At 41.9% G+C, this 24,776-nt stretch overlaps 1 protein-coding gene across 7 annotated transcripts in view; it reads left to right on the top strand.

Moving 5' to 3' along the window:
* Nucleotides 1–24,776, top strand: part of CNKSR2 (connector enhancer of kinase suppressor of Ras 2) — a 216,295-nt gene that overhangs the window by 183,047 nt on the left and 8,472 nt on the right. The window contains exon 21 of one of the 7 annotated variants that reach the window (XM_074605100.1): nucleotides 18,007–19,156. The exons of 3 other annotated variants lie outside the window; for them this stretch is intronic. In XM_074605100.1, the coding sequence (XP_074461201.1) occupies nucleotides 18,007–18,011 (5 nt within the window). In that variant the 3' untranslated portion in view covers nucleotides 18,012–19,156. Of the gene's footprint in view, nucleotides 1–14,819; nucleotides 14,932–17,289; nucleotides 17,473–17,719; nucleotides 17,881–18,006; nucleotides 19,157–24,776 lie in introns of those variants that run through there. 3 more of the 7 variants (XM_074605079.1, XM_074605064.1, XM_074605089.1) reach the window with 3 other exon arrangements.

Here is a 24,776-nt window from a genome sequence, read left to right as displayed (position 1 = left end):
ATTGTTTTTAATAATTTACATAAATCTTCTCACTGAATCTCACTGAAAATTATATTAAATTCACTCTCAGATTTGACCGCTGCACAATACATGAGGAAGCCTTTTTCACTGGGATTTTTGCAGAACTGGGATAACTTCTCTTTGAGATGCAGCAGGGGCTTAGCCTAATCTAAAAGTTTCTAAATGCAAAGGAAACAGACACCTACAAATTTTTTTTGTGCTTTTTTCAAAACTAAGAAAAAAATCCAACCCTTTCTATACTTGATTATAATTAAATCAGAAGAATATGACATGGTACCAGTAGGACTGGGAGAATAAAGCGGACTAAAATTTTTTCAAATTCTATTTATTACATCTCCAGGTGGTACCATCTGCTGTCTGTGGCTCTCAGGTTCTTTCAAGGCAACTGTTAAAACATATGCAGGGATGAACTTGAGTGCTTGGAAGGACATGGGAGGGATATAGTTTTATTAAGCTACTACCGTGCTGAACTTCTGTAGTGTCACTGTGTAAATATGCGTTCTTGTTTAATTACTGTTCGTCGTGGGAAGCGGGATGAGATATTAAAGCCCTCAGTGTGAACAGTCAGCATCCTGGTAGAATTTTTTTTTTGTTGGACAAGAGACTCTAGAAAGGCCAAATTTGTTACAAAGCAGTTTTGTGTGGTTTAATCTATATTAAAAAAAAAAAGTCCTCAGAGTTCTTGGATTTAAAATGTAGATTGTCATGGAGGCCTATGAAATTAATATTGCAGGGCAGTTTTCTGTGAATTTTCCTAATGTCCCAGCCTGGCCTTTGGCTGACTTCCCTTTTGAGCCTTTTCTTTTCCTCCTGACTTTCCTTTTCCACCAGCTGCTGCTCCAGAGGGTCACAGATCTCGTGTAGGTGGTGTGTCCGACCTGCCAGCCCTATGCAACTTCCTTGGATACTCTTTGACAGCTAAAATGGCATGAGGTCCTTATGTTTTGACATCTTAATCTCCTTGTTTCCTAAACCTTTCCGCTGCAGGAAGGCAGCCTATGTAGGCTAAAATCTTGGCCCCTCCGAAGGCTCCAGTGAAACCGTAGGTGTGCTGTGCGTGTCTTGGAGCCAGTGAGCTGGAAGTGAACTCACAGGTTACCCAGTGTAGCTCTGCCCTACAGCCTGGAGCCACCATACCTACCGAATCTGTCCTTAAACGCCCCCAGCAGTGGGCATTCCTTGTTCCCTCCAGACAGTGCATTTCCTCTTTGCTGTATTAGAAAGGAATTAATTTATTTTTTTCCCCTCCTAATGGATATTGAATCGTTCCCTCCGCAATTGAAGCCCTGCGTTTCCTTTCCATTATGGCATAGAAAACAAAACTGCTCCATTACAGCAGCTCATTTTCAAGCTGAAAGGCTGTTATGAAGGTTGATTTGGTTTTTCTCACAGGCAGTGCTTTCTAGGCTTCTGACCCCTCTTGCTGAGCTTCCCTGGGTTTTCCAGCTGCCTTCCACCTCCTCCGGCATGGCAGCATCCAAGCCGGGTGCAGCGCACCTGGCTGAGACCGGGAAGACGGCTTCGCCCTGGGCATTTTGTGCACTGTACTGTCATAAATATCTGTTTGGCAACCATACTGTACTTCATATTTCAGTTCGTGCCGTACAGTATCCCAGATGCTTTTCTGCTTAATGGTTATTTTTCTAATCGTAGTTGAGCTGATTATTCCTGCGCCTCTCACACTTTAAGTAGATCATGTTAACAAAGAACCTCAGGTGATTTAAAATGTCTGATTAATTGGGCTAAAACCAACCAACCAACAAACAAATATGACATTTTGTAAAACTAACAGCCTGACTAGACAAAAAAAATAACAAGCCTTACAGACTAACCTGGTGTTTGCCAAGCTCTGTGTCTGCGGGCGTAGCATCTACATATTGTTATATGAAACGTGGCAAGGGATTTCATCCCTCCAGGTCATTCCAGCTCCTGAGATTGTCCTCCAGCAGTCTAGGAGACGTTTCCTCCCACGTTTGTGCTTGTGGATTTTAATAGCTTTATTCTCTTCCACTGTCCATCTTACTAGTACAGTCTGGGGCTGTTTCTGGACCCAGGGCAGCCTCAGGAGAACCTCACGTAGTGCAGCCTTCCCTGTTCACAGCAAGCCTCTGGTGTCTCCTCCATCTGGGCTTGGGTTTTGCTATCAGAGGACACCTTAGATATCAGAGGTGGCTAATGTCGCTCACTTCTGGGAGCTGGACTTCTAGAAGGAAGGTTGTGCCATGTCTCACATCCCCTCTGCATCTAAATAACCAAGGAAGTTGTTACCTGGAGACAGGTGAGGAACTGAAGACTCATCCTTCTGTCACTTGCCATTTCATCAGTCCCTTTGTAAGCTCTGCTGTTCTTTTTCCATATCAGGCATTGCCAGTTCTTACGAAACAAATGTGATAATACAGTATTTTATTGGGAAAAAAAAAAAAAAAGCTTTGTAATCAGGCAATTTTGCAGGGATCTCAGTTCTCATGAATAATAAAAAAATAGGTTTCTGTCTTTGTTTTTTAAAAATTGTGGTTCAAAAGCTAGAAAATAAATGCTGTTTGTCTCCTTTCGTGGCCCCAATTTTTGAGTTTTGGATCTTGTTGATGATGGTTAACACTCCCACATTGTTGTACCTAGTGTGGTTCTATTAAACAGTGTGATTTCATGGACAAAGAGTGCAGCAAGTTCTCTGCAGGATCTTATTGTTTTTACATGAAGAAAATGGCTGCATTTTAAGTAGGATGGACAATTTCTGGCTCCACATTTTGAATACTGCTGACATGAAATAATAGCAGCTAATTATTTCTTCTCTTCTGGATTCCAAAGGTATGAACTTTGGCCTTTAGGAATATAAAATATCACCACTGATTTGTTTAAAAGCATTTGAGTTGTTATCACTGTTAGAGAGTGAGGAGAGGGGCTGCCAAAAAACTTTGATTTAAAACCACTTTTCAGCCACTTTTTGAAATGTTGATTTAATCACGTGAGGGTTTGTAGGCATCAAGGAGGAGGTGAAATTAAGGAAACCTCACCTGGGAGATTTCTCCTGGTTGTAAATTCCGGGATGGACAGATATCAGGCAGCCGCGCTGCAAGGCTACAGGGCACGGAGGAGGGGGAATTTTACCTTGATCGCTTTACCCAGCAAGACTAATGAGAATAAGTAATAGACCTTAACTGGGGGTCATTGTGCATGCAGTTCTGGGTTAAACAAAACTCAGATTTTGAGTGCAGTGGGCTGGCTTGAGGGAGGCTCCTTGGCGATACCAGACACGTGTCAGTGCGCTCCTTGCAGCTAGTACAGTGTTTCCTATATGTGCAAAGTGCTCATTATAGAATGCTTGAGAACTGGTGAATATGAGACCGAGAGAATTAGAGAGTATCTTCCTGTAATAAACCTAGCAAAATCTGTTTTAGAATTCCCATAACAGTATTTTAGTAGTGTCTTTACAGTGATATTTTTTACTGTGCTAATGTGAACACTTGAAATCCAATATGAAAATCATACTTAATCTATAAAAAAGCTTGAAGCTGATTGTTCTGAGAATTCTTGTTTCTTTCCTCCCTGCTAGAATATACCATCATTTGTTTTCAACTTTTAATTAAGAAAATAAATTTTATTTTCAAGACATTTTCTTTTTTGTTGTTTTTTAATCAAGCTAAGTACATGCACATACTTTTAAAGTACGACATTTATATTTTCAACTGAATCATAATGGCTTTAGGAACAACTAGAGTAGCTGGTTTCTGTGTTTTCAGAAGATGGAAGAGAGTATTTTTATTTATTTATTTCTGGCTGTGTAAAGAGCCTAGGAAAAATCCCATTTAAATCTTACACTCCCACTAATGCTCTCCAGGACTAAATTTTTTTGCCACTGAGAACTATGCTTACCTTCTCCAGTGTTACTGTACGATCTTGGTATTAAACATCATGTTTCCTAATGCAGCCTCAAAAGTTTCATGTGATTCTTACAGGGGTTAGGAATACTTATTAGTGAACTAAGATAATTTAACCATGCCATATTTTTTTTATACCAACACATTGAAAATTTAAATCTCGGAATTTTGACAATGGTTTATCAAATTGTAAGACTGAGGAATAAAAAAACACAAAAGGCAGAAAATGAACTTTAGACATTTGTGCATTATGCCTTAATAAATCGATAGTTTCTAAGTTCTCTGCTGACTTTGCATTTTAACCTTCCACAGTTCAGTTCACAAGTTCTGCCTGGAGATATGGCCTAACTTAGAGTGGCCATCATGAATCTTAGAGCATAAACAGACTGTTCTTCCATCTGTGCAAACTCTAAGAAGTTGCGAAATTTGATTCTCTGAACCTCTTGGACAGTCTATAAAATACGTGTAAAATGTTGCCACAGTAAAAGAAGAGGAAAAGAGGATGCGTATTAGTTTTCCTGGGAATACTTGTTTAAAGGATGGATGAAATTTTTGGTTCAATTAATTTTGAATTATTGGTAGAAGGTAGAAGGGAATTTCAGGGATTTCATGAAGTGAAAAAATGATTGCCTTGGAGACTCACACTTTGGAAATGGGTTTTACAGTTAATGAAACTCAAAAATGTCAGCCACCTTCTTCTTGCTCTCCTCCATCCCAAAAGGCCAGTTTCCTAAGCTTGTACACGTTGTGACTAAACAAGATTATGGGATTTACAGCGAGAGTACAAAAGTCACTTGAAGTAAAAATCAGGCTCTTCAGTCTCTTTTGAAAATACCATTTGGGTCCTTGATGGATTTTATTATTCCTGAACTTTATGGGAGATTGAATGAGGGAGGACGAGGGCATGGTCAGCTGGCCCTGGGCAGCCAGCACTGTCCCTTGGAGGCTCGTGACATCTGTAGTCTTTGGGTTTCTACTCAGAGGAAAACAGGAGTGGAGGGGTGAGATTTTATATTCTGCCTGGATTTGGCTCTTCTGCCACAGCTGCCAGCAGACTGTGTGCGTTTCTGAGCATGGCTCCTCCCCAGCCTGTTGGGGAGTAGGAGGCTGCTGAGAGTAGCCCAATGAACACAGACAGGAACGCAGACCACACCAGGGCGGTGGAGGCTTAATTTACCTGTGTAAAAAGAAAGGAAACGCTTTCTACGAGCTGTGATCTGTTGTGCTCGTAAGGAAGAGGAAACATCAGGGTAGCTGGGGAAGAGATGGCAAAATCTAGTGGGGTGAGATGGAAGCAAAAGGCGGAAGACTAAAAATAAAACATACATCCATAATGGTGAGGATAACTATGGAACAAGTTTCTTTGAGTTGTGATTGGTTTTTCAAATTAAAATCCCATCAACCTTAATGCTCTGTGCAACGATTGAGGATGATGGTCTTATAAATCTTTCCCTCAGTCAGAAAAACTGTTTTAAAAGCATTTTGTCTTGATTGTGACTTGATTTCTCTTATGGGATAACCTACTGTAAATGCACCCATGCTGCCTTTGCCTTTGTTTGACAGAATTATGCAATTTAGCGTGTTACGTGGGTGAGCCAAGTGGACGTATTTTATCCTGGGGCCACGTTCTGGCACACTGTACCGTACACAGAAATCTTTCCTCAGCCCAAGTTATCCTCCAAGGAGGAAATACCTGGCATAACCTCATGACTATGTTGGAAACCCTGTAATATCTCTATCCATAATTAGCTAAAGTGGCAGTTATTTTTGACAAATAAAACCTCAGTGTCCCCTTATCTCATGTCCTCCAAAAGTATTAGGAGAGGCCTCTGCTGAGACTTTTTCTTCAGATGACTTACTCATTTGTACCATATTGAAATGGAGTAGATATTTTAAAAGACAAAGTCTTCAGCCTGTTTCTTTATTTTGTCCTTGTATGTTTTGCATTTCTTCTGTCTGCTGTCGCTTTAGTGGTTGCCGTAGCTAGCACTATTATTAATGACCGAAAGCATATAGCCAGATCTTCATCTCTCTTCCTCCTGGGTTTTATTAACGTCTGTCTCCTCCTTCCAAGGCAAATGTAATGGCTGTAGTAGTTCCAGGGGGACCTGGGGAGGGGAGTTTGTTGTCTGCACTTAAGCGTGTAACTGTGAATGCCCCCAAAGTTTCTGCACGCACCTCCTAAGGGGTTGTTTTAAAAACCCTCAGCTTAAGCTGACCATGTGCTTGCTGTATTTTATAGTTCACAGAGAAGTGTCTAAATCATGGTCACCAACTTTTTTTTCATCACCAGCAGTTTTGCTGATACTGTGCCTATCACACCATAATGTAACAAGAACAGATAAATTCTTGCTCGTTCCTACCTTCTCATGTAGTTTTTCATACAAAACTTAAATCGAGAAAGTTCTTATTTTTCCACAGACTTGTTGAATAGATGTATCATATAACATACACTGAACTTTGTGGTTACTCTGTAACCACAGTAAAATCTTTATTATATCAGATCAAAGCAAGGACAGTATAAAAGGTAGCATGGTCCATGAAATTATTTTCCTTGGGTCTCTTTTCCAGAAGCAATCTTGTTTTCTGTGCTTCTTTTACTCCAGTTGTGAAAAATATGACATTGCACGAGGATAATTTCTCCAGAACCTCTCCACCTGTATTTCTGGAATAAAAAACATTGAGGAAGCTGAACACAAATTCAAGCCACTGCAAATTATAAAAGCATCAGTGACAAGTCTAATGTTGTAAAGCCTCTTTGGCATACCCGGTTGTACTGGTAGCAAGTCCTGATGTTATACAGGAAAATTAGTGAGCTTATTGCGATCAGGTACACAGCTTTTTTAAGAGGGTTGTTTACTTTATTCTGAAAGAACAAATCTTTGCAAAATTAAAAACTCACTAAGCTTGTTGTTTTTACTATTTCGTCTTGCGGTCTAACATTTTCATTCCACACAGCAGATGTGGGCTTAGTAAAAGTTGTCCAGAACATTGATTTGTGTAGTTCTGTATCAGATTTCAGACTGTGAGCTATTTGCATTTAAACAAAACCCAAAAAACCTGCAAGTGATTGCACTGAAGAGCATTGAGCCCCACGTTCCACCTAAGCCAGTTAGATTGCCTTGAACGGGGCCTAAAAACATATTTCTAGGGAAGAGTTAGGGGTGTCTTGCTTGTAGCCCTTGATGGATCATTCTTCCACAAAATAGTTTTATTGGTTTTGAACTCAAGTGTACTTTTAGATGTATAATGTGGCAACGAGAAGTTGCACATTTTAACTCCAGGCTGGAGAGAAAATTATCTCTTTTGGTTAGTTTTGAACCTGCCACACAAACTTTCAGATGTTCCTGTTACTGGAAGAGGCAATGGTCAACCTTTTCTCTCTTTACTTACTGCCTGTATGTGCTCATAATTATATAGACTTCTGTTAAAACCACTTTGTTTATAGGGGTGAACGAGTCTTGAATGGTCCTAGACCATGCAGTCACACCTTGCAGGAAGAACCTTTCACACCACCAATAATCCTAGCAGCCCTTATCTCTACCTTTCTCAGTACCACTTTTTGAGGTGAGAAGGCCAGAGCAGGACACAGCCTTCAATATGTGATACATCAGGGATTTACACTTTCTCATTTTATATTTTTCGGCTTTATGTCCACTATTTTCTGTATTAATTGAGAAGTAGAAGCCAAACCTCCCAAGTTCTCTGTTCTTGTGGAAGCCGATTTGATATTTTTAACAAATTCTCTGCAAATGTGGCTTTGCAATTCAAGAGGAGGACTAATGGGAACAGTTTGGTATAAGATAGTTCTGCCGTATAGGGAAAAAAAAAAGGTGTAGTTTTGATGAGTCAGTGAGCATGAAAAGAGTGTGTAATGCTTATTCACATACAAGACTGCAGAGGAGAAGGAAACTTTAAAAGAAAATTTGGTTACCAAAAGAAATTACCGGAAAACATAGCTAACTGAGCAGCTTGAGGAATCACTCAATGAGGAGGGACGTTGCTATGGTGGGGTAAGAACAGAGCTCAGTTGCATGATATTCTATGTTTTTCAGGCCATTGAGGTGCTAGTATTTTCTTTGTTTAGTGATGATACGTTGATGAAGGTACTTAAGCAAACTGAGGCAGGAGTAAGTAGTGAATTGCTGGGAATATTTCCACCACAGAGCAGCTCTGGGTCATGCTAGAGCTTGCCCAGGGGAGGAGTGGCCATGCACATAACTGGTCAGGCAGAAGATACTTGGACAGCAGAAACCCCTCAGGACAAGTCTGCTTTGGCTGACCATCCTCTGAGGGCAGGGCACTCTTACCTGGCAGTTTCCCAGTGCGGCTGCTTTTATAGGTAACCTTCCCCACAGTGTCAGAAGGTGTTTTGGTCCATTCCCCCCACCGTCTTTGCAGAGCAGGTTTCCCTTGCACGCTACAGCCACTGGTTGTGGTGACAGTCAGGGTCATCCGAGCCTCTTGAAACCCTTTCTGCTGCCCTTGGCAGGACCAAGGGCCAAGCACCCAGCAGCTCAGGGTACCAGCACCGCTTGCTCGCCTGGAGATTGCTGGGGGGGCGGGCTGAGCTCTCATACCAATACCCGGTTCAAAGAGGCCTTTTAATACTAATTAAGTCTGAAATGCAGCCCTCACTTCCCAGCAGATTGCTACGGCAACGCTGAGGTAAAGTGGCATTGGTGGAGCCACTACGGACACTCTGCTTTGCCGCCTGGATTCAGCTCCCTACCACCTGGCCCTGGCCTTCCTCCCGCTCCTCTTCCTCACCGAAGACACGGGCTCAGCCTGCCCAGCTGCCACCTCATGTCAGCAGTACCCCTGCTACCTGGCTGCTCCCAGAGCTGGGGCAGTCCTTTGGGGAAGGGCTCCCCTTGCTTTCATCAGTCTTCTCTTTGCCTTGATGTGGTTAACTTTGAGGAAATTAAAGAGATTTTTTCCTGTTTGCGATCTAAAACCCTGGATGGGATAGCAAGAGCTAGCAATTAGTCATGCACGTCCTAAGATGGATCTCTCATTTCCTGTCGAAAGCCACCAAGATCCTATTTTCATTCTTCTGAGAAAGAAGAACACTTGACATCTCAAAAGGTTCTGAGAAGTGCCTGTCTCCAGCACAACTCTGATGGTTCATGCCAGTGGAGGAGCTTGAGCTGCTGTACGAAGAGGGAAATTGGTACCTGGGTGCCAATGTGGCCATGCTGGTGGACTCTGTGCACTGGTCCATCACCCCAGGAGAACAACAGGTCTTCCCCTGGCTCAGGACTATAGCCTTCAGCCCCTCAGGATGGGGCGCTGAGGCAGGAGCAGGGCTTCGCCCTCCCACACTGGGAAGGGCTCCGACATGCAGGAGAAGAGAACCAGTGCCCAAATCGGGTATTGGTGCTGTAATCTGTGCAACGCAGGATTGTTTGTTCTGTGAAACAATACCGTCATACGGAAGGATGGAAGCTGCATCTTGTCAAACACAACATGTGTGACAGAATTGTTGTGTTTTGGAGATGCTTGGGAATGAATTAGGGAGGACGTGGCTAATGAGAAGCAATGAATTTTCACACTGCTGTCTTTGTACCTTTGTACAAAGATCATTGAGGGTAAAAACCTGAGGAATTGGTGGAAGCAATTAGTGGAAGAGTAGGAAGGAATTGATGGAATTATAAGAGCAACTCTTCCTGGTTATCCCCAGTGCACCAAGAACTTCATCGGGATCATCCCTTAAAAACCACTGGGCACACCATGTCCTCTCTTGCCAAGAGGGCCTGTGATGGACGTCTGGATTTCAGAGGAAGGGCTGAGGGCTCCCCCAAGCCAGGGCATCATGGGGCTGTGAAACCCTGGCATGTGTTCCTTAAGCTTTGTCTGGGCTTCCTGACCAGTCTGACAAATGCCTTTTACCATTCCTTTCCATGAATGGTGGTTTTCTGAATAAGTGTTTAACCAGGAGCTTGAATACTTTAAGGGGATATGGCAAGTGACTCCTTTGATTAATTTGCTGGGGTTTTTTCCTTCCTAAATTGTGTATAGAAGTACTTTCTTACCAGGTTTGAAGAGACACTATCCAATTAAAGAGATCACATGCACTCTAGCATGTTCCAGGGACTTGAAAGAATTTAAAAATTTTTGTTTGTTGCTATCTTTAGAGTTGAAATACACCAGGGAACTTCTAACATTTTCAGCATTTGACTCCTGTAAGAGAAGCCTTTAGACAGATAAAATCCTTGTACAACTCTGATTTTCACTTATTAGACTGGCGAGGGCATTGTTTGGCATATGATAGGCTTAGGATATACTTTTTATGAAAAATTTGGAGCCCCTCTGAAAACAGCTCTCACATGTTAAAAATATACAAGCAATTATAAGCAAAAGACGTAGCAATGTTTGGCTTGCCAGAGGGATACCTTACATAAAACCTTTCTGTGCAAGCTTTTTAAGTAGAGATAATTATTCTCATAAAAAATAAAAGTTAAATTCACCAGATGAAAATATATGCTTTCAGTATCTACCAGGTGTGAAACATTTAATCATTAGTTCTTCATTTTATATTCCCAAGTATCTGCAAAGTCACTACAGCAAAACAAGGAGCTCGCTGCTGTATTGGTCTGATGGGCTTTCAGGACGCTGTAGACACCTGAGAGAGCAGCTGAATCATTGTTTTAAAACAGGAGAGGTGGTTTCTGCCTTATTTTTATGGAAACCAAATTAATTAGAAGCAAGTTTTCTAAAAGTAGTTTCTTTATATGCTAATTTTGTGCAGTGTATTTCTGCTTGATGATCTGAGGGAGGGGTTTCAGCTCTGATGGAATTTGTATTCCTAAATGTGATCCTTCTCGAGTCTCGAAGAGACCTGACTAAATGAAAAATAGAGTTGGAGCAGAACCATATGACTTGCCTGGGAACAGTCAAGGCAAGTTGGATTAACAGATCACGCACATGCTAGTACACACGGGGAGAGAAGGGGATACTTTTGTTATATGTAGCACAGACAGACAGGGGGAGTTGTCAACATTTCACTTATTGGCTTTGCCAGATGAGTAGTAACTATGTTCTGTGCGTGTGCTCATCCAGTGAGCTCCCAATTCCATTAAAAAATCTCAACACGAGCATAGTAATCGTCATCATCATCATTTTCCCTCCCAGCTTTTCCTAACTGGGTGGGTTTTCACACCATTCATGTTGGACATTTTAGCAAAAGCTGCTCAAGAGCCTCAGCAGGACCGGGCATGAAGAGGAAGAGTACAGTTTTGCTCAGTCTGCTCATTTTACCTTAACCGCACAGTCTGATATCAATAACTTTATGTCATCTGTCTCATTGACCCACTTGGAGACGAGATCCTCAGCCAGGATGGAAAGTTACTGCAGTTGTCAGCAGCGGTGGCAGGAGCAGCATCTCAGTTCTCTGCCCTTGGATGTAGGCAGGCAGTGGGGAGATGACAGTCCGGCCGTGTGTTACTTAGTCATGCGAGTGATTGTGTCAGTGTGCTGGTATTTTTGTTGTCAGTGCGGAAGGCACCATCAGAAAGAGCAATTATGTCACTTGATGACGGGCTATTAAAGTGTTCTTTATCTAAAGTGGTTTTTACCCATTGAAGTTAAAAACTTGTTTGTGTAAATTTAAATTTGACATGTTATAATTAATTCCATACATTTCTGTTTGCTTTTAAAGCCCCGAATGAGTTAATGTATAAAAATTCCCAGAAATCATCCCAGATGATATAAATAGTCTGTTATAAGATCAATCCTCCTTAAATATTCCTTATTAAAAATTTTGTTGATAGAAATGCAAGCAATTAGTACATTACTTTTTTTTTTTCAAGATTGAAGTCCAAAGGAACGTAAGTCCAAAGGAAAAATAACTCCCATTTTCGTGCTGTATAATAACTATTTAACGGGGCAACAAACTGGAACTACAGTTCCTGCTTCGTGGTCAGGAAATAAAGACATGTCTTTTCAGGCGGTTCCCAGTATAAGCCATGCAGGAGGTTTGGTAGATTAAGTTGAGCTTTATACACCAATACAATCATAGCCTGGCTAATTTTAGCTTACGACAGTACTAAGAATTGGATTGAAAGCAACCTCGCTGTTAGATGTATTTATCTTTTGGGTGTAACATCAACTTCTCTTGGGTGATGCTTGTCATGTAGACATATGTAACTTAGTTTCAGTGTAATCCAGCAATTAGAGTGCTATTATGCAGAAATTTGAACAGCATTCTCAGAATTCATAAATTGCCCAGTGGGATGATAAAGTCCTTTTTACATTTTGCACTCTCTGAACATATATACAACTATAAGAAATTCAGCCAGCTTCTTTTTATTCCTCACCATGGTTATTCAACTGTGTGCCTTTTTCTCCCCTCCAAAAGAACGGTGTTTTTCTTTTTGTACCAATAACAACAGATTTTTTTTTCATATTTTATCCAGTCTCTCTGTTTATGTCCCAAATTAGAGGGATTCCTGTGTCTGTGAGCAGCTCTTTGTATTAGTTTACAATGGTTATGAAACAAGCTACTCTAGAGAAATAACTGTGGATTTCTGACAGAGCCACAAGTCAAAACTACTCCATCTTGGAGTTGTGGACCATCACTCCAGTAAGACTCCGGTAATGAAACAAAGGAGAGAGTTTTACAGATATTAGAGACACACGTACACAGCACAAGAATAACCATGTGTTATATCTAATATGGAGGGGCATAATATGGGCAGAATTCGTAAGAATATAATACAGTGATATAGTAAGAATTAGCAATTTGATGGTTCAACATGCTGCATTAAAAAAAAAATAAATCACAAACCAGAGACCAGCCAAAAATGGGGTCCTTATGGGTGGGTGGCACTCCTTCGTTAGATGTTTAGTTACTGATACTGGTGTCATTCTTATTCATCACTTAATAAAACCTCCATAAACAAATAGCAAATAATCTATGGGCTCTAGTGGCGTTGTCAAAAAGCTTCCTGTCATTTAGAGAAGCAGTGGTCATGAAGCAAATGCATATTCTTTGTGTAAACTTTTTCCTTGGCATTTCTGTGTGAGGCATTGCTTTATCAGAAGGTAGTGCAGAGAGAAGGGTTAGAAATGCTTGAGAGGCCGGTCTCCACGGTCGTCCAAGTCCATGGCTGTTTTCCTCGGAGGTGGCTTTCATGGGGCAGTAAGAGTGCTTTGAAGGAAGGTCGCCGCAGCACGCACCGCCACTGTGGTGTCTGTGTTTACGCCCAGGGACAGAGTGGTGTCAGGCACCACAGCTGCAAGCCAAAGCAAGAGTCTGGGGAAAAGCCTCATGAGTTTATAGGCCTCATAGGTCTTTCCTGCACGTGGGGTGAGCTAGGTATGATTCAGCCTACATGTGCCCGGCTTAAGGCACAATCGTACAGAGAATTATACAGTTCTGTGTACTAATAGGTATGTTGGTGGTGTGGTCCTGGACTGCGTAAGACAACTTGAACTATTGATTTGTCCAGGTGCTTTTTATTGTAACTCTAGTGGGGGTTTTGCTTACTTTGGGGTTTTTTATTTCATTCTTTAGTACTGAGTAGATAGAGGTTACTTAGCAATCACTGTAGTATATGGAGGGCACGTTGGGAGAACTGGGATACATTTCCAAGTTTAGAAATACTGTGGTAAGTGGGAGGAAAAATCCCTACAGATCAGAGCCCCATAATTTCCCCATGCCTCGTTCTTCTCGTGGGGCCAAGTGCAGCCCTTGTGCAGGAGCAGACACTGGAGATTATTCGTGGTCTGACACAACCACCTGTGCTCCCCATCCCCCTTCCTCATTGTGGTGCTTTCTCGTACAACATTTGTGCTCTTGGTGTTCCTTTGTTGTCACTTTTAGCTCAGTGAGGACATGAGGGATGCTAAAGCACATACCGGGACTACTAGTAATGTTGGGAAAACTGGAACTTGCTATTCGTAGGTAGCATATTCCTGTGTTAGCATTGGTTGATGCAGTGCCCTTAACTGCAGTAACTCAGTCTCCAGAGGAGAATTGAGAGACTCCTGATACTGCTTCCACATCTAACTGGCTTCTTACGGAATAACTTGCAGAGTTGCTGCTTTGGAGTATAGCGCCAGGGGGCTGCACTGGGTATATCATCGAAGTCCTCTTTCCTCAGGCGGTCTCATTGCCAGGCTCTATCCCAGCTCCTTTTCATCTCTGCGTGGCGTCTGTCTGAGACCTGAGCAGTCTTGAAGATGGTAGGAGCTTCCCACCACTGAGCAATGGACGGTTTGTAGATCTGACAGCATTCCTCCCGAGGACTCTGTCTCAAATAGCGTTGAGGCATTTCCCTAGGAGGAGGGAGATGTATCTTGGACTTAGAACAGAAACAGCCAGGTAGCAGTTTGTGGTACACGGGGAGGGATTTCTTTTCTCCAGTGTTGGCATTCATTCTTGTTCAGAGCCTGATTACTCATGCGTAGTATTTACCTTTAGGGAAATGTACATAACTAGGCGTGCTTCATTCTTGGGCTAGATAATAGGTAAGAGCTTCTAGTCAGAGTTCTTCTGTGTCTCTCGTGAATATATAGACAGATGTAGAAATACGTACACAAAACAGGACACAAATGAAGGAAAGGGTAGAGATTCAAAAGGCGGTTACAGTTTTACTGATTGTCACTATAGATAGGAAGTCTGAAATTCCCTCTTCTAAAACTTAAGTACTCATTTCAAAAGTTTATTAACCTGCTATTATTCAACCTACCCCTTCTCTGAAAAGCAAATTTACCATAAACATACCATCTAGTAATCAGGCATCTTGTAGTCTATTTAGGTGAAATATATAATGTGAACATTCATAAAAAAGTATACTCTCAAGTGGCAGCAAAAAAATGTTATGCGTTTTATTAAAAACCACATCAAAGTGAAAAGCCTAACTTAAATTACCTCTCGTTAGTGACTGCTGGTGTGCCTTCACTATTTATAAATAGGTCTCAAAGAGAAAAAGAAATAGTTGATTTGCCTTCCGTGCCCCTTCCTTACAAAGGACATCTTGTGCGAGAGCCATTTTGAGACTCTCAAACATTCCTCTCAGGTGAGAACTTTCTCCTCCCCTTTGCTTGCATTTTTATTGTTTTTTGAGATACGTTGTCATGCCCGGCAAGGTCTGCAGAGCATCCCTTGGCTCTTGCTTGGTGGGTTGGTCCCAGCCCTGATGCGTTCTGTCACTGCCACTTCCAATGGGTAACTGCTACAGGTTTGTGCCGACATAAGATTCCTCACATCTTACATGACTGCATTAGCTGAAGAAATATGCAAAGATTTATAGCAGGCAGTTTTGTTTCTGTAACGTCTCTGGGGAAGTCATTTGCTGTAAAGCTCTTCTCATAATGCAAACATAATTTTGTTGATAAATGCAGTAAGTTCACTTCATTATTTTCATAGGGTCACATTCATTTTTGTATGTGAATGGCAGTTGGTTTATTTTTCAAAATGTTTGCAAGTCTCGTGAGTTTCATAAATTGTAGTGTCGATAAGTATCCATCCAAAAGCACATTACTTGTTCTTTGTTATTTGTATTTGTTCTCCTTTAAAACAAATTTTAAAAACCTTAACTAGAAAGGGAACCATATGCTGGAGATTTTTTACATAGATATTTTCCTAATGCTAGTGATACAGAAAGAAAAATGTGGGTTTTATAATGATAAGGAAAAATAATTTTACTACCAAAAAGCTGAATTTCTAAACTCTTAATGTACATCTACACTAATAAGAAATATTGTATAGTTGGTTACTATCAGTAAGAGTGATAGAGTAAATTAATAAGAAAATCTATTTAGAAACGCCCCCCGAGTGTGCCTGTTAATTATATTGACCTTCAGATAAATAGGACAGTGTATGCTACCACTTATCTTAAGACGTCCTAATGAAAGGCTGTTCATACACATTGTGACTAATCCAAACCGGGACACCGAAGAATTACCAGTGTTTGACGATAGGCCTGTAACGGCATTAGCAATATTATTCAATAGTCTTTTCAAAAGCATGTCTTTACCAGTTGGTTTTTTTTTTCAGAAATAGCCATCTTCTAATGCAAAATCTAGTTGGATTTTAGGTACATAAAAAAAGTCCTGTTCCACCACCACCTGTCGAAGGTAGCACAGTTCTTCCATAGGCACCGAGGATGCGTCCCAGCCAGCCTCGGCGGGGCGTGTGGAAGAGCTGGGTATAGCCATCCGCTAGGTAATGCCCTTGCCCGAACTTCAGTAACCCTCCTTTGTTTCATAGCCACCTTGTTTCACAAAAAGGGAAGTTTCTTTCGCCAAAGCCTGACCTCTGAATCCAAGCTTCCTCAATTGAGAGAAAGAAAGTTAAACGAACAACATCCATGAAACAACAGGATCTCCTGAAGCTGCAGAAGTGATACATACGAGGCAGCAATATCCTCTTTCACTTAGTGCCTTTTTCTAAATAAATCCAAGACCTTTATTTTAAATCCTGTGACTGTTTGTAGTATGAACCAGCGTGAAATGTGAAAAACATTCCCTTTTGCAGTCTACTGAAGTCTCCCTTCCCTCAACCCCATGAGTCCTGAAATGTGCTGGTTTGAATGGGCCTTTTGTTTGTCAGGGGTTTGGTTTTGGGGGTTGGGTTGTTGGTTTTGTTTTTTTTTTTTCATTTTGGTTGTAGAATCACATGTTCCTTATTTTAAACAATAAGTTATGTAAAAGTTTCTGTCGACTGCTATACTTAGGATTTAGTTATATAAACTGTTTTCCTCTCCCTTCTTCTTCCTCCTCTCCCTGTTGACGCATCGAGTCCCCGGGAAATCTCAGCAGAGGAGGAGAGGCTGAACTCGGTTTGAGTTCCATATAGCCACACTCACCCTCGGCCTCTTTGGAAACTCATTTTCCAGTTGCTGCTGTGGGTGGAGTAAATGGCACCAATGTTTCCATCTGGGATTCTTTCCACCTTGTGCCTTCTGTCGCTGAGACAACTTTTCTGCTTTCCCAGGCCTTTTGTGATACGCTCAAGAGTAAAAATGGCAATGCTTGATATTTCCCTTCCTTTTTCATCCTGTCTTTTAAAAACAACAACAAGAAAATCTCTTCAACCAGGGATAAACAAGTCTCACCAGTTAAATTGGATTGAATTTGTACATCTTTATATTCTGCACAGTTGAACTCTTTCCCAAAGTGGTTTTTTTAACAACACAACATCCCCCAGCTTTTCATATCTGGGATTTAAAATGACAATGGATTTCAAGCTCCATGGAAAGTTTCATATTTTATTACAAATAAGTGTAGTAGACAATAGAATAGGGTATGTACTGAGAGCAGCCGGGCTTTTGAAACTGCCCCATGTGCAGAGGCTGCCTACCCACGCAGAAAGTCGAAGTAAACAACTTAGCTGTACGCTGCTTATTCCACCTCTCTCTTTCTCTTTTCTTTGCTAACACAGGTCCACAAAGATTCTCGAGTTCTCAAGCCCTAGCTTTTGGATGTATGTAATGTCAGTGTGGTTTTGAAATCACCTGATTTCCTAGCTCCGTATTTTATCCTTCACCCAACGTTGCACAATGCTGGATTGTCAGCTAGGATAACGAAAGGAGCCAGATTGTGTTGTGCCACCTCTTTTTCTAGTTCGTGCATCAGTTGCCAGCAGGATATTTTTCTGTGTTTGTAGCACGTTTGGTGGATCTGGGACACATTCTTTGCTTCCTTTCCCCTCATTCATGTGACCCTCGTCCAGTGCTTCCAAATGAGCTAATGTCTTTTAAACATAAAGCAGCCCAACCCAAGTTGGTTAGGATGTGTGTTGTTCTCTTGTTTTATTGTGGGTTTTTTTTAATTGGTCTTTGTTCTGTTCTTTTCTTTTTTCTTTTTTTAAGCATATCCACAAAGAGAGACTATATAACTTTCTGCCCTAAATACCTCTTTTGCATCAGGGATGGAGATTTTAATGGAGCAAGGTGTAATAGCAGAACAGTGCCGTGTCTCTGTCCTCATGAGCATAGCTGCATGCAGATTCGAAAAGCTCTGTAGTGCTGCTGCTGTATGCCAGATTTGCTATTTGCTCTTGTTTGCATGATAGTATTTCTAATATACTAATATGATATGGAAATAATGGCACCTCACAGTTCTTTCAACATATTGTATCACTGCTTTATCGTATTAGGCTAATACACTGCGAGAGTTGATAGCACCTCTCCATGTCAAATGGGATCCACTTCTCTTGGCACTGAACCGATTGGACTCAAAGTTTGATAAACTTATCATTAGCGAATTGGCACGACGGAGACTCAACTTCAGCCTCTTGCAAGCAACCTAATGGCCTCCGTTCAGAAAGTCAGTTCTGCTTGAATAACTTTGATGTTTATAACAGAGAACAGACCTGTTAAAGCATAGACAACCACATGCCTGGATATGAGGCCTCCAGGAAGGTGTCAAAGGGCATGGCCAGTCTTTTGAAGAATGCACCCTTTCCACAATGGGACTAGGCACAAAGTCAGATCCAGTCTACACGGAGCACATTTGCAGAAAATACTGCCCCCCGCACGGCAGAACTGAAGGGGAAGAGGGTCTTGGCAGGGGAAGGGCTTTGATGTCACTCAGTTTTGTTCTGCAGACCTTGAGGAATTAAAGAGGGATTCAGCCATGGTAACTGTAAAATCCTGTTGCTTGTACTGAACTCCAGTGAACCCGTTCAGGCCAACCAGACAAAGTCGTGTCATTTAAGCGTACTTCACGTTAGTGAAGGAAGTCACCTTACTGTGTCATGCTAAACTAAGTGTATTCTGCCAAGTGGAGGTATGTACAGACCTTTCGGAGACTTCCATTTATCTAACGATTTGTAATGAATTACCAGAGGGTACACTGACACTGGTTTGGATGATGACGGAGAAGATACCTCACGCTGAGATTTATTAGACTCTGCAGATAAACTCTTCAGTTCCTCTTTATCTTCTAGGACTTAAACATGTGAGTGATGCTGCCTGGCCGAGCAGGCACAAAGTATTCTCTGTATAACACCCAGACTCCAGAGGGCTGTTTTGGGGCCAGTATTTGTCTGGATGTCACTCAAAGTAGATTCAGATATTGTATTTATCATTATGTTCCGGGTCCCCTATGGGTTGATGTTTGCCTCTATCTCTGTGGTTAGAATGTGGATTTTCCTTAATATATTTGGCTAAGGGTGTATTGTAATAATGTTAATGCTAATTACTTGATATTTCATACTATCTTACGGGGAGATACTTTTAAAAAATGTATTTTGAAATGTTTTCTTTCTGTTTGCTCAATGTATGGTATTGCATTATGTTAATACCAATAAAATTATATATATATATAGTTATATATATTTCCCTTTTATAAAGAAGTAAATTATGCTTTTTTGCCTCACAAACAGGAAATGTGCAGTGAATAAAACTACATCATTCTGCCTTACAGCAGGTGACAAAGCTTATAATAGTTTTAATATTCTTTTTTGAAAAATAAAAAGTATAGTATGACATAAACTAGTTGGAAATTCATCAAAATGCATGTTTTGTGTTTCTGCTCAATGGGACTGTCACAAATCAGCCTAAATATTTAGCAATGTTATTTTGGCATCTTTAATTTTTTCCAATCAAAAACATACATTGTATTGCTATTATTGATTACAAAACTGTACTGTCATAAATTTTTGCCTGTTGGCCAAATAGACAAACCCACTGAGTTTTTATGACTCTCTTGTCTGTAGGAATTGATTTTTAAATTTAATTTAGTGCTCTTTCCAACGCTTGGCAAAGGCAGAATTTATTTTTTATATAAGGTTGCCTTTGAAGTATCTGCCTCTGCCAGGGCTGATAAATCACTGCTAAGTACATAAAGATTCTGCAACCTGAAGGATATGTCATTAAAGCCTTGTTGGAATGGCCTGCAACCCCAGCCAGTCCTTTACATTCTGTCATTAAATTCCATAATTAGTTAGAGGTGAAATGTTCTGGAAATGAATTAGAGAAGCAGAAGCAAAGAAAGATGTGACTCTAAAATGTCCTTTGGCTGCCATGTGGGGTTACACTGATGGCTTATTTGCTGCTTGTAGCCAAAGGCCAGCATCTCTCTGCGCTAGTATGAATTAGATCGTCTTCAGCTTCCTCTCTTTCTTTTCCCCACCCTTTCTAACATATTGTATTGAGTATCTTTGTTTTGCAGAGGCATTCAGAAGGGCTGTAATTAGCAGTCCCCGGCATTTAATTGCATACACATTTGTTAAATATTTTTCTGTATGCCTTAAAATAAAGTATAGAAAATGGCAGTAAATGTTTCTTTAATGAAGGCATTTGATTTATTCATGAAGTCAGGATTTTTTGGAGGTGTTATTTTGGGCTTAATAAAGGAAATAAGCCAGAAAATTTTCCGTTTTGCCTTTGCATAACCATTGTCTGTCAGGGCTGATGTTCATTTCCTTTCTCTCGCTTCTTTTGTGTGCAAAACACATTCTGCCCAATGGATGGGGAACAGACCTTTCTCCTGCGATGACTCTCGTGCCAGTTTTGAGAGAGAGCTTTACGTTAAGGGGCATACCTGTTCACAAGTTCATTATGACATCTGATGACATGAGTGATGTCTAGAAAAGCCACATGGTATTGCATTTCTCTCGTCACAGTAATAGCTTTTGTTCTCAAAGGTACTTTGAACTCTGTGCGGTGCTTACAGACCGTGGTGGTGTGATGGGCATTCAGCAGCTGACAGGGGGTGCTTAATCTTTGGCAGTGTTGTGCCCTACATAAATAACCTGTAAATCAGGGTGCAGATTAATTAGTCTGGAATCTAATCAGTGCAGCTATCATAACATGTGCAATTATAAATCCAATAATAAATCTGAATATCTGAATAAATATGACATCTTCTGGGATAATGTTTTCAGAAGTATTTCAGGCCCCTTTCGTAAATGCCTCGGGAGGTGCTTCCCCAGCAGACCGCAGTGCATTACAGAGGTAACTGAGCTGGCTATTAAATTAATCTGGCCCCCGCCCACACTAATTTACCATGTTTCTTTCATGTGGAAAGTAGGATTGCAATTCCTAAGTGATGCAAGTGCTTTCAAAAATTCCCCTCTCGGTGTTACGTTTTCATATAAATAAGCAAAGTTGGGATGTAGCCTGAAGTAGAGTTCATTTCCTCGGTGGGTTTTGCTCACCAGGAATACATACCCATTCCGTTCAGGCTTGCTTTCAGGTACCAAGCCCTCAAACCTTGACAGGCATTGCTGTTGTGCAAGCGTGACTGTGGCTTGATTCTGACTGGTGAGTAACGTCGCTGGGTCCATATCATTTGTCACTTAACCTTTCACAACTTCATATGCTGTAACAGCTTCGGTTTGTGAAAAAATGTTTTCCTGAAGGAGTAATTGCTTCCATATGACGCTTGCGAGATGTATCCGTAGGGACTTCCTCGTCCTATTTAAAAGTCACAGCATCCCCAGACGTGTAGCAGTTTACCCAGTTTGCTTCAGCTCCCGGCTTACCTCATAAATATGAGAAGTTTTTCATTGTTCCTGAACTGCAGGGACTGAGGGGAAGCATACCATCAAAATGTAATTGCTCTGTTTATTTCACTTCAACGTTGGTAGCGTGTGGGAAAATTAAACAGCACTTATATCAATGTGTGGCACAGAAAAATGTCAGGATATCCTATTTCATCGTGTTAAAATTCTCCCAAAGAGTCACTAAAGTCTCTTCAGCAGATGAAGGCTAAACTGATCTCTTCATAGGCAACTTAATGAGTAGAGCACTGTGTCGAAATACCAAAGGATGCAATTATAACACTGCTGCCAAAAAGTTCTGCCACTGATCAGAGTTCCCTGTTACTCTGGGAGGCTTTGGAGTCTCTTCCCCCTTACGCCTTCTCTGAAATCACAGCCCACCAATATAACCTCATGAAACAGCAGGGCTGGGAGCAAACATGGAGCTTCTCCTGATGCTCATTTGAGGTGTATAAGAGCTGTCAAGAGGCAGCACGAACAGAGCGAGCTAATTATTCCCTCTGTCTATGTTTTCCCTTCTCACTAACATATTAACCCATTTGCTGGCACCTGTACTTCATTGCTAAGTGGATGTTGAAAATGCTTAAATGCGACTGTCAGGTCTGCAGGGAGAAACCTTGAGGATCAATTTATTTATTTTTTAATGCCGAGTTTGGTGTCAGCTGTTTTTAATAAGCAATTCCAGTTGTGTGGAAAGCTGAAGAGAAGTGACTTCTGGTAGGAACCAGCTCGAGAGTCCCATGAAGCCTGGAGGTTGAACGCGCTTCAGCCCGCCAGCTTACGAACTGCGGTCTGCAGGACAGCGGTGGCTCGCAAGGCCGTGACAAGGTGTAGGCAGCTTGTCATTGGAATACCACCAGAAGGGTGACCTGAGAGGAAAAGAGAGTCTCAGGCATCTACTGATGCAAAAAGAAAACTGCTAGTGCCATGAATAGTTCACAAAAAGAATTAGACCTTTGGTGCCATAGCAAAGGTTTAGCGTCTCTCGGCCCTTACAAAGGCTGGGGCCAGATCTTTTAAAAGCAGTTATGGTACCTAACTGCTACTGATTGAACTTGGCTCTAGTGGAAAATGCCTGGAATACCTTCAGAAATCTGTCCTGTGGGAGATCAGTTTTCCACTTGCCTGCAGAGTTCACTTCATTTCAAGAAACCAAATTATGCTCGCGCATGTGAGAGCAGAGGCAGCCTCCTGCCATCGGGTGGAAAACTCCGGCGTATTGCAGAGCTCTGTTGCGTTGGTGCTTTCCGTCAACACCCTCTCTAGGGAATATCTTTTTTGCCTGCAGGTTTACATAATGGGAGAGAATAGAAACCGTGTACAACTATCCTAGTAACCCAAAAATACTGCCTCGTTAGAGGAAAAAATGCTGTAAAATGGAAATTTAATGCTCGTTCTCTGACCCTCCAGCCACTAATGTTTCGCTAAACACATGTCTCAAAGCTTGTTTTTAAACAAGCTCCTCCCTTTCTTGACTCAAGACTTTGGGTAGAAATCCTGCACTTTCAGGTACGCGGGGCCAGAAAGGATGGATGATTACACAAATCAGAAAAGCACAGGCAAAGAGAAGGAATAATAGAGAGAAGGGTTGCAAAGGCCAGGCGCTGCAAAAGAAGCCCTCAGCTTCTCTCCAGCTTGCTGAAACTTTGGAAAGCATTAATATATACGTGTATATGTACACACATATACATATATATACACACACACACATATATATGCACAGGCCCAGTCAGACCTTGATTTTGCATAATGTGCCATAGGAGATGACACAGATTTCTATTTGTGCTTAGGCAGGGAAATGTGCTCTATGTTACCCAGAGCGGATGATAAGCAGCCGGCTTCCATGTAGACCTGAGCTGAATCTTATTGCACCTCCTGCCTGCTGTGCCATGCCGGGCTTCAACCCTGTGCTGCTTCATCCTTTTCTCAGGAATCAGGGATGTGACTTGTAGCATTTTCCTACCAGGACCCAACTTTCCATGTCACCGTGGCTTCCCCCATACCTGTGACCTCATGCACAGCACACAGCTGTGCGGACACTACTGTCTCCTTGTAAATCTTTCATTGATTTCACCATTCTGTTCCTTTTAGCTTGTAGTCTGGGGGGAAAGGAAACACCTAGCTTAGTCTGCCTGCCATCCCTCCAAATAGTGTAAAAAATGACTGTAATTCCTGTTTCTTTGCATCATAAGCATTTGGATATGTCTCCCTCTTGTGCAGTTTGGACTCTGATGATTAACCTGAACAGCAACAAAGATGAATTTAAGCCTTGCACTGAGAAAGCAACAACTACTTCTGAGGAGGATTTCTTCCCTCTCCTCCCCTCCAACACAGCTAAAACCCATGTTCACTCTCCTTACACCCATTCACTTTCTCACCTTAAACATAGGGAGATCCCTTCTGCCTTTCTCCTAACTGTTCCCTGGGGTTTACAAGCCCAGCCAGGCTGTTGGATCCTGTGGACACGTACGTCCCTGCCCCTGCCTGCCTGTGAGCACACTTGGGCCAGCAGATAGCCTGAGCTGGGGCTCGAGAGCTGGTCACAGGAGGCCTCCCCTCCCCGAGGGACCCGCAGACATCTCTCTGCTGCACTGCCTGCCAGTGAAACCATTGCAGGACCAGGTGGGCTTTGGTAGATCTGTTAGTTAGACATGGCACAGCCAACATTCCGTGGCATGAGAAGATTAGAAAACGCTTTGTCGGTCCTGGGATTCCATAACTTGGCTTGTGGCAGACAAGCTTATCTATTCCCAACATGGATACAACAGGGTCGAGAAGGCAAAGGAAAAAAAAGAAGGCAACCCAGAGATTTGTGCATCAGGGCCTGTTTTATCTAGCTTGAGACCATTTCCCAGAGGCCAGGGATGCTCTCTGTTTTGGCGGAGCATGTACTGACACTCGCAGGAAGTCTCAGAGGTTTCAGGTAGGTGCCTCCCCTGTTCGAAAGGTGAAGCAGAAAGGTGTAACTCTCAAATTGGAAGCAAATCGTTGGGATTTGTAGGAGAGAAATAGCATATGGCAGCTTGGCAGCTGCTTAGTAACATAATTAGTGATGTATTCTAACAAAATTGCCTCCTTAAGGTCCTGAGAAAGCTGAGCTGGTTCCTCTGCCAGAGCAAGTGAGCTCACCGAAAGGAATGAAAATGGGAGTTTAAATTTCAGTGGAGCCGGGGGATTTCAGCCTGACTGTGCCTTGTTCGCTCTCTGTCACAGACTTTGCAGCAGCTCGGCTTTCTCAGGGTTTGCAGAGGGTGGTAATTTTGTTCAAATGCAGGGCTAATTGCAAGTAGAGGAGTGGGCGGGCATGAGAGGAGTTGCACGATGAAGGAAAGCATGTCACAAGAGCTTAAAGGCAGCACACAGCAAAGAGGATAGTGTAAAAACGGAGAATGAGATCAGGACAGCAGCGGTGTCCGTCA

The sequence above is a fragment of the Larus michahellis genome, chromosome 1, assembly GCF_964199755.1.
Source record: "Larus michahellis chromosome 1, bLarMic1.1, whole genome shotgun sequence".
NCBI classification, from domain to species: Eukaryota; Metazoa; Chordata; class Aves; order Charadriiformes; family Laridae; genus Larus; species Larus michahellis.
The sequence above is the reverse complement of the archived record's forward strand: the minus strand, read 5'-3'. Positions and strand labels throughout refer to the sequence as shown.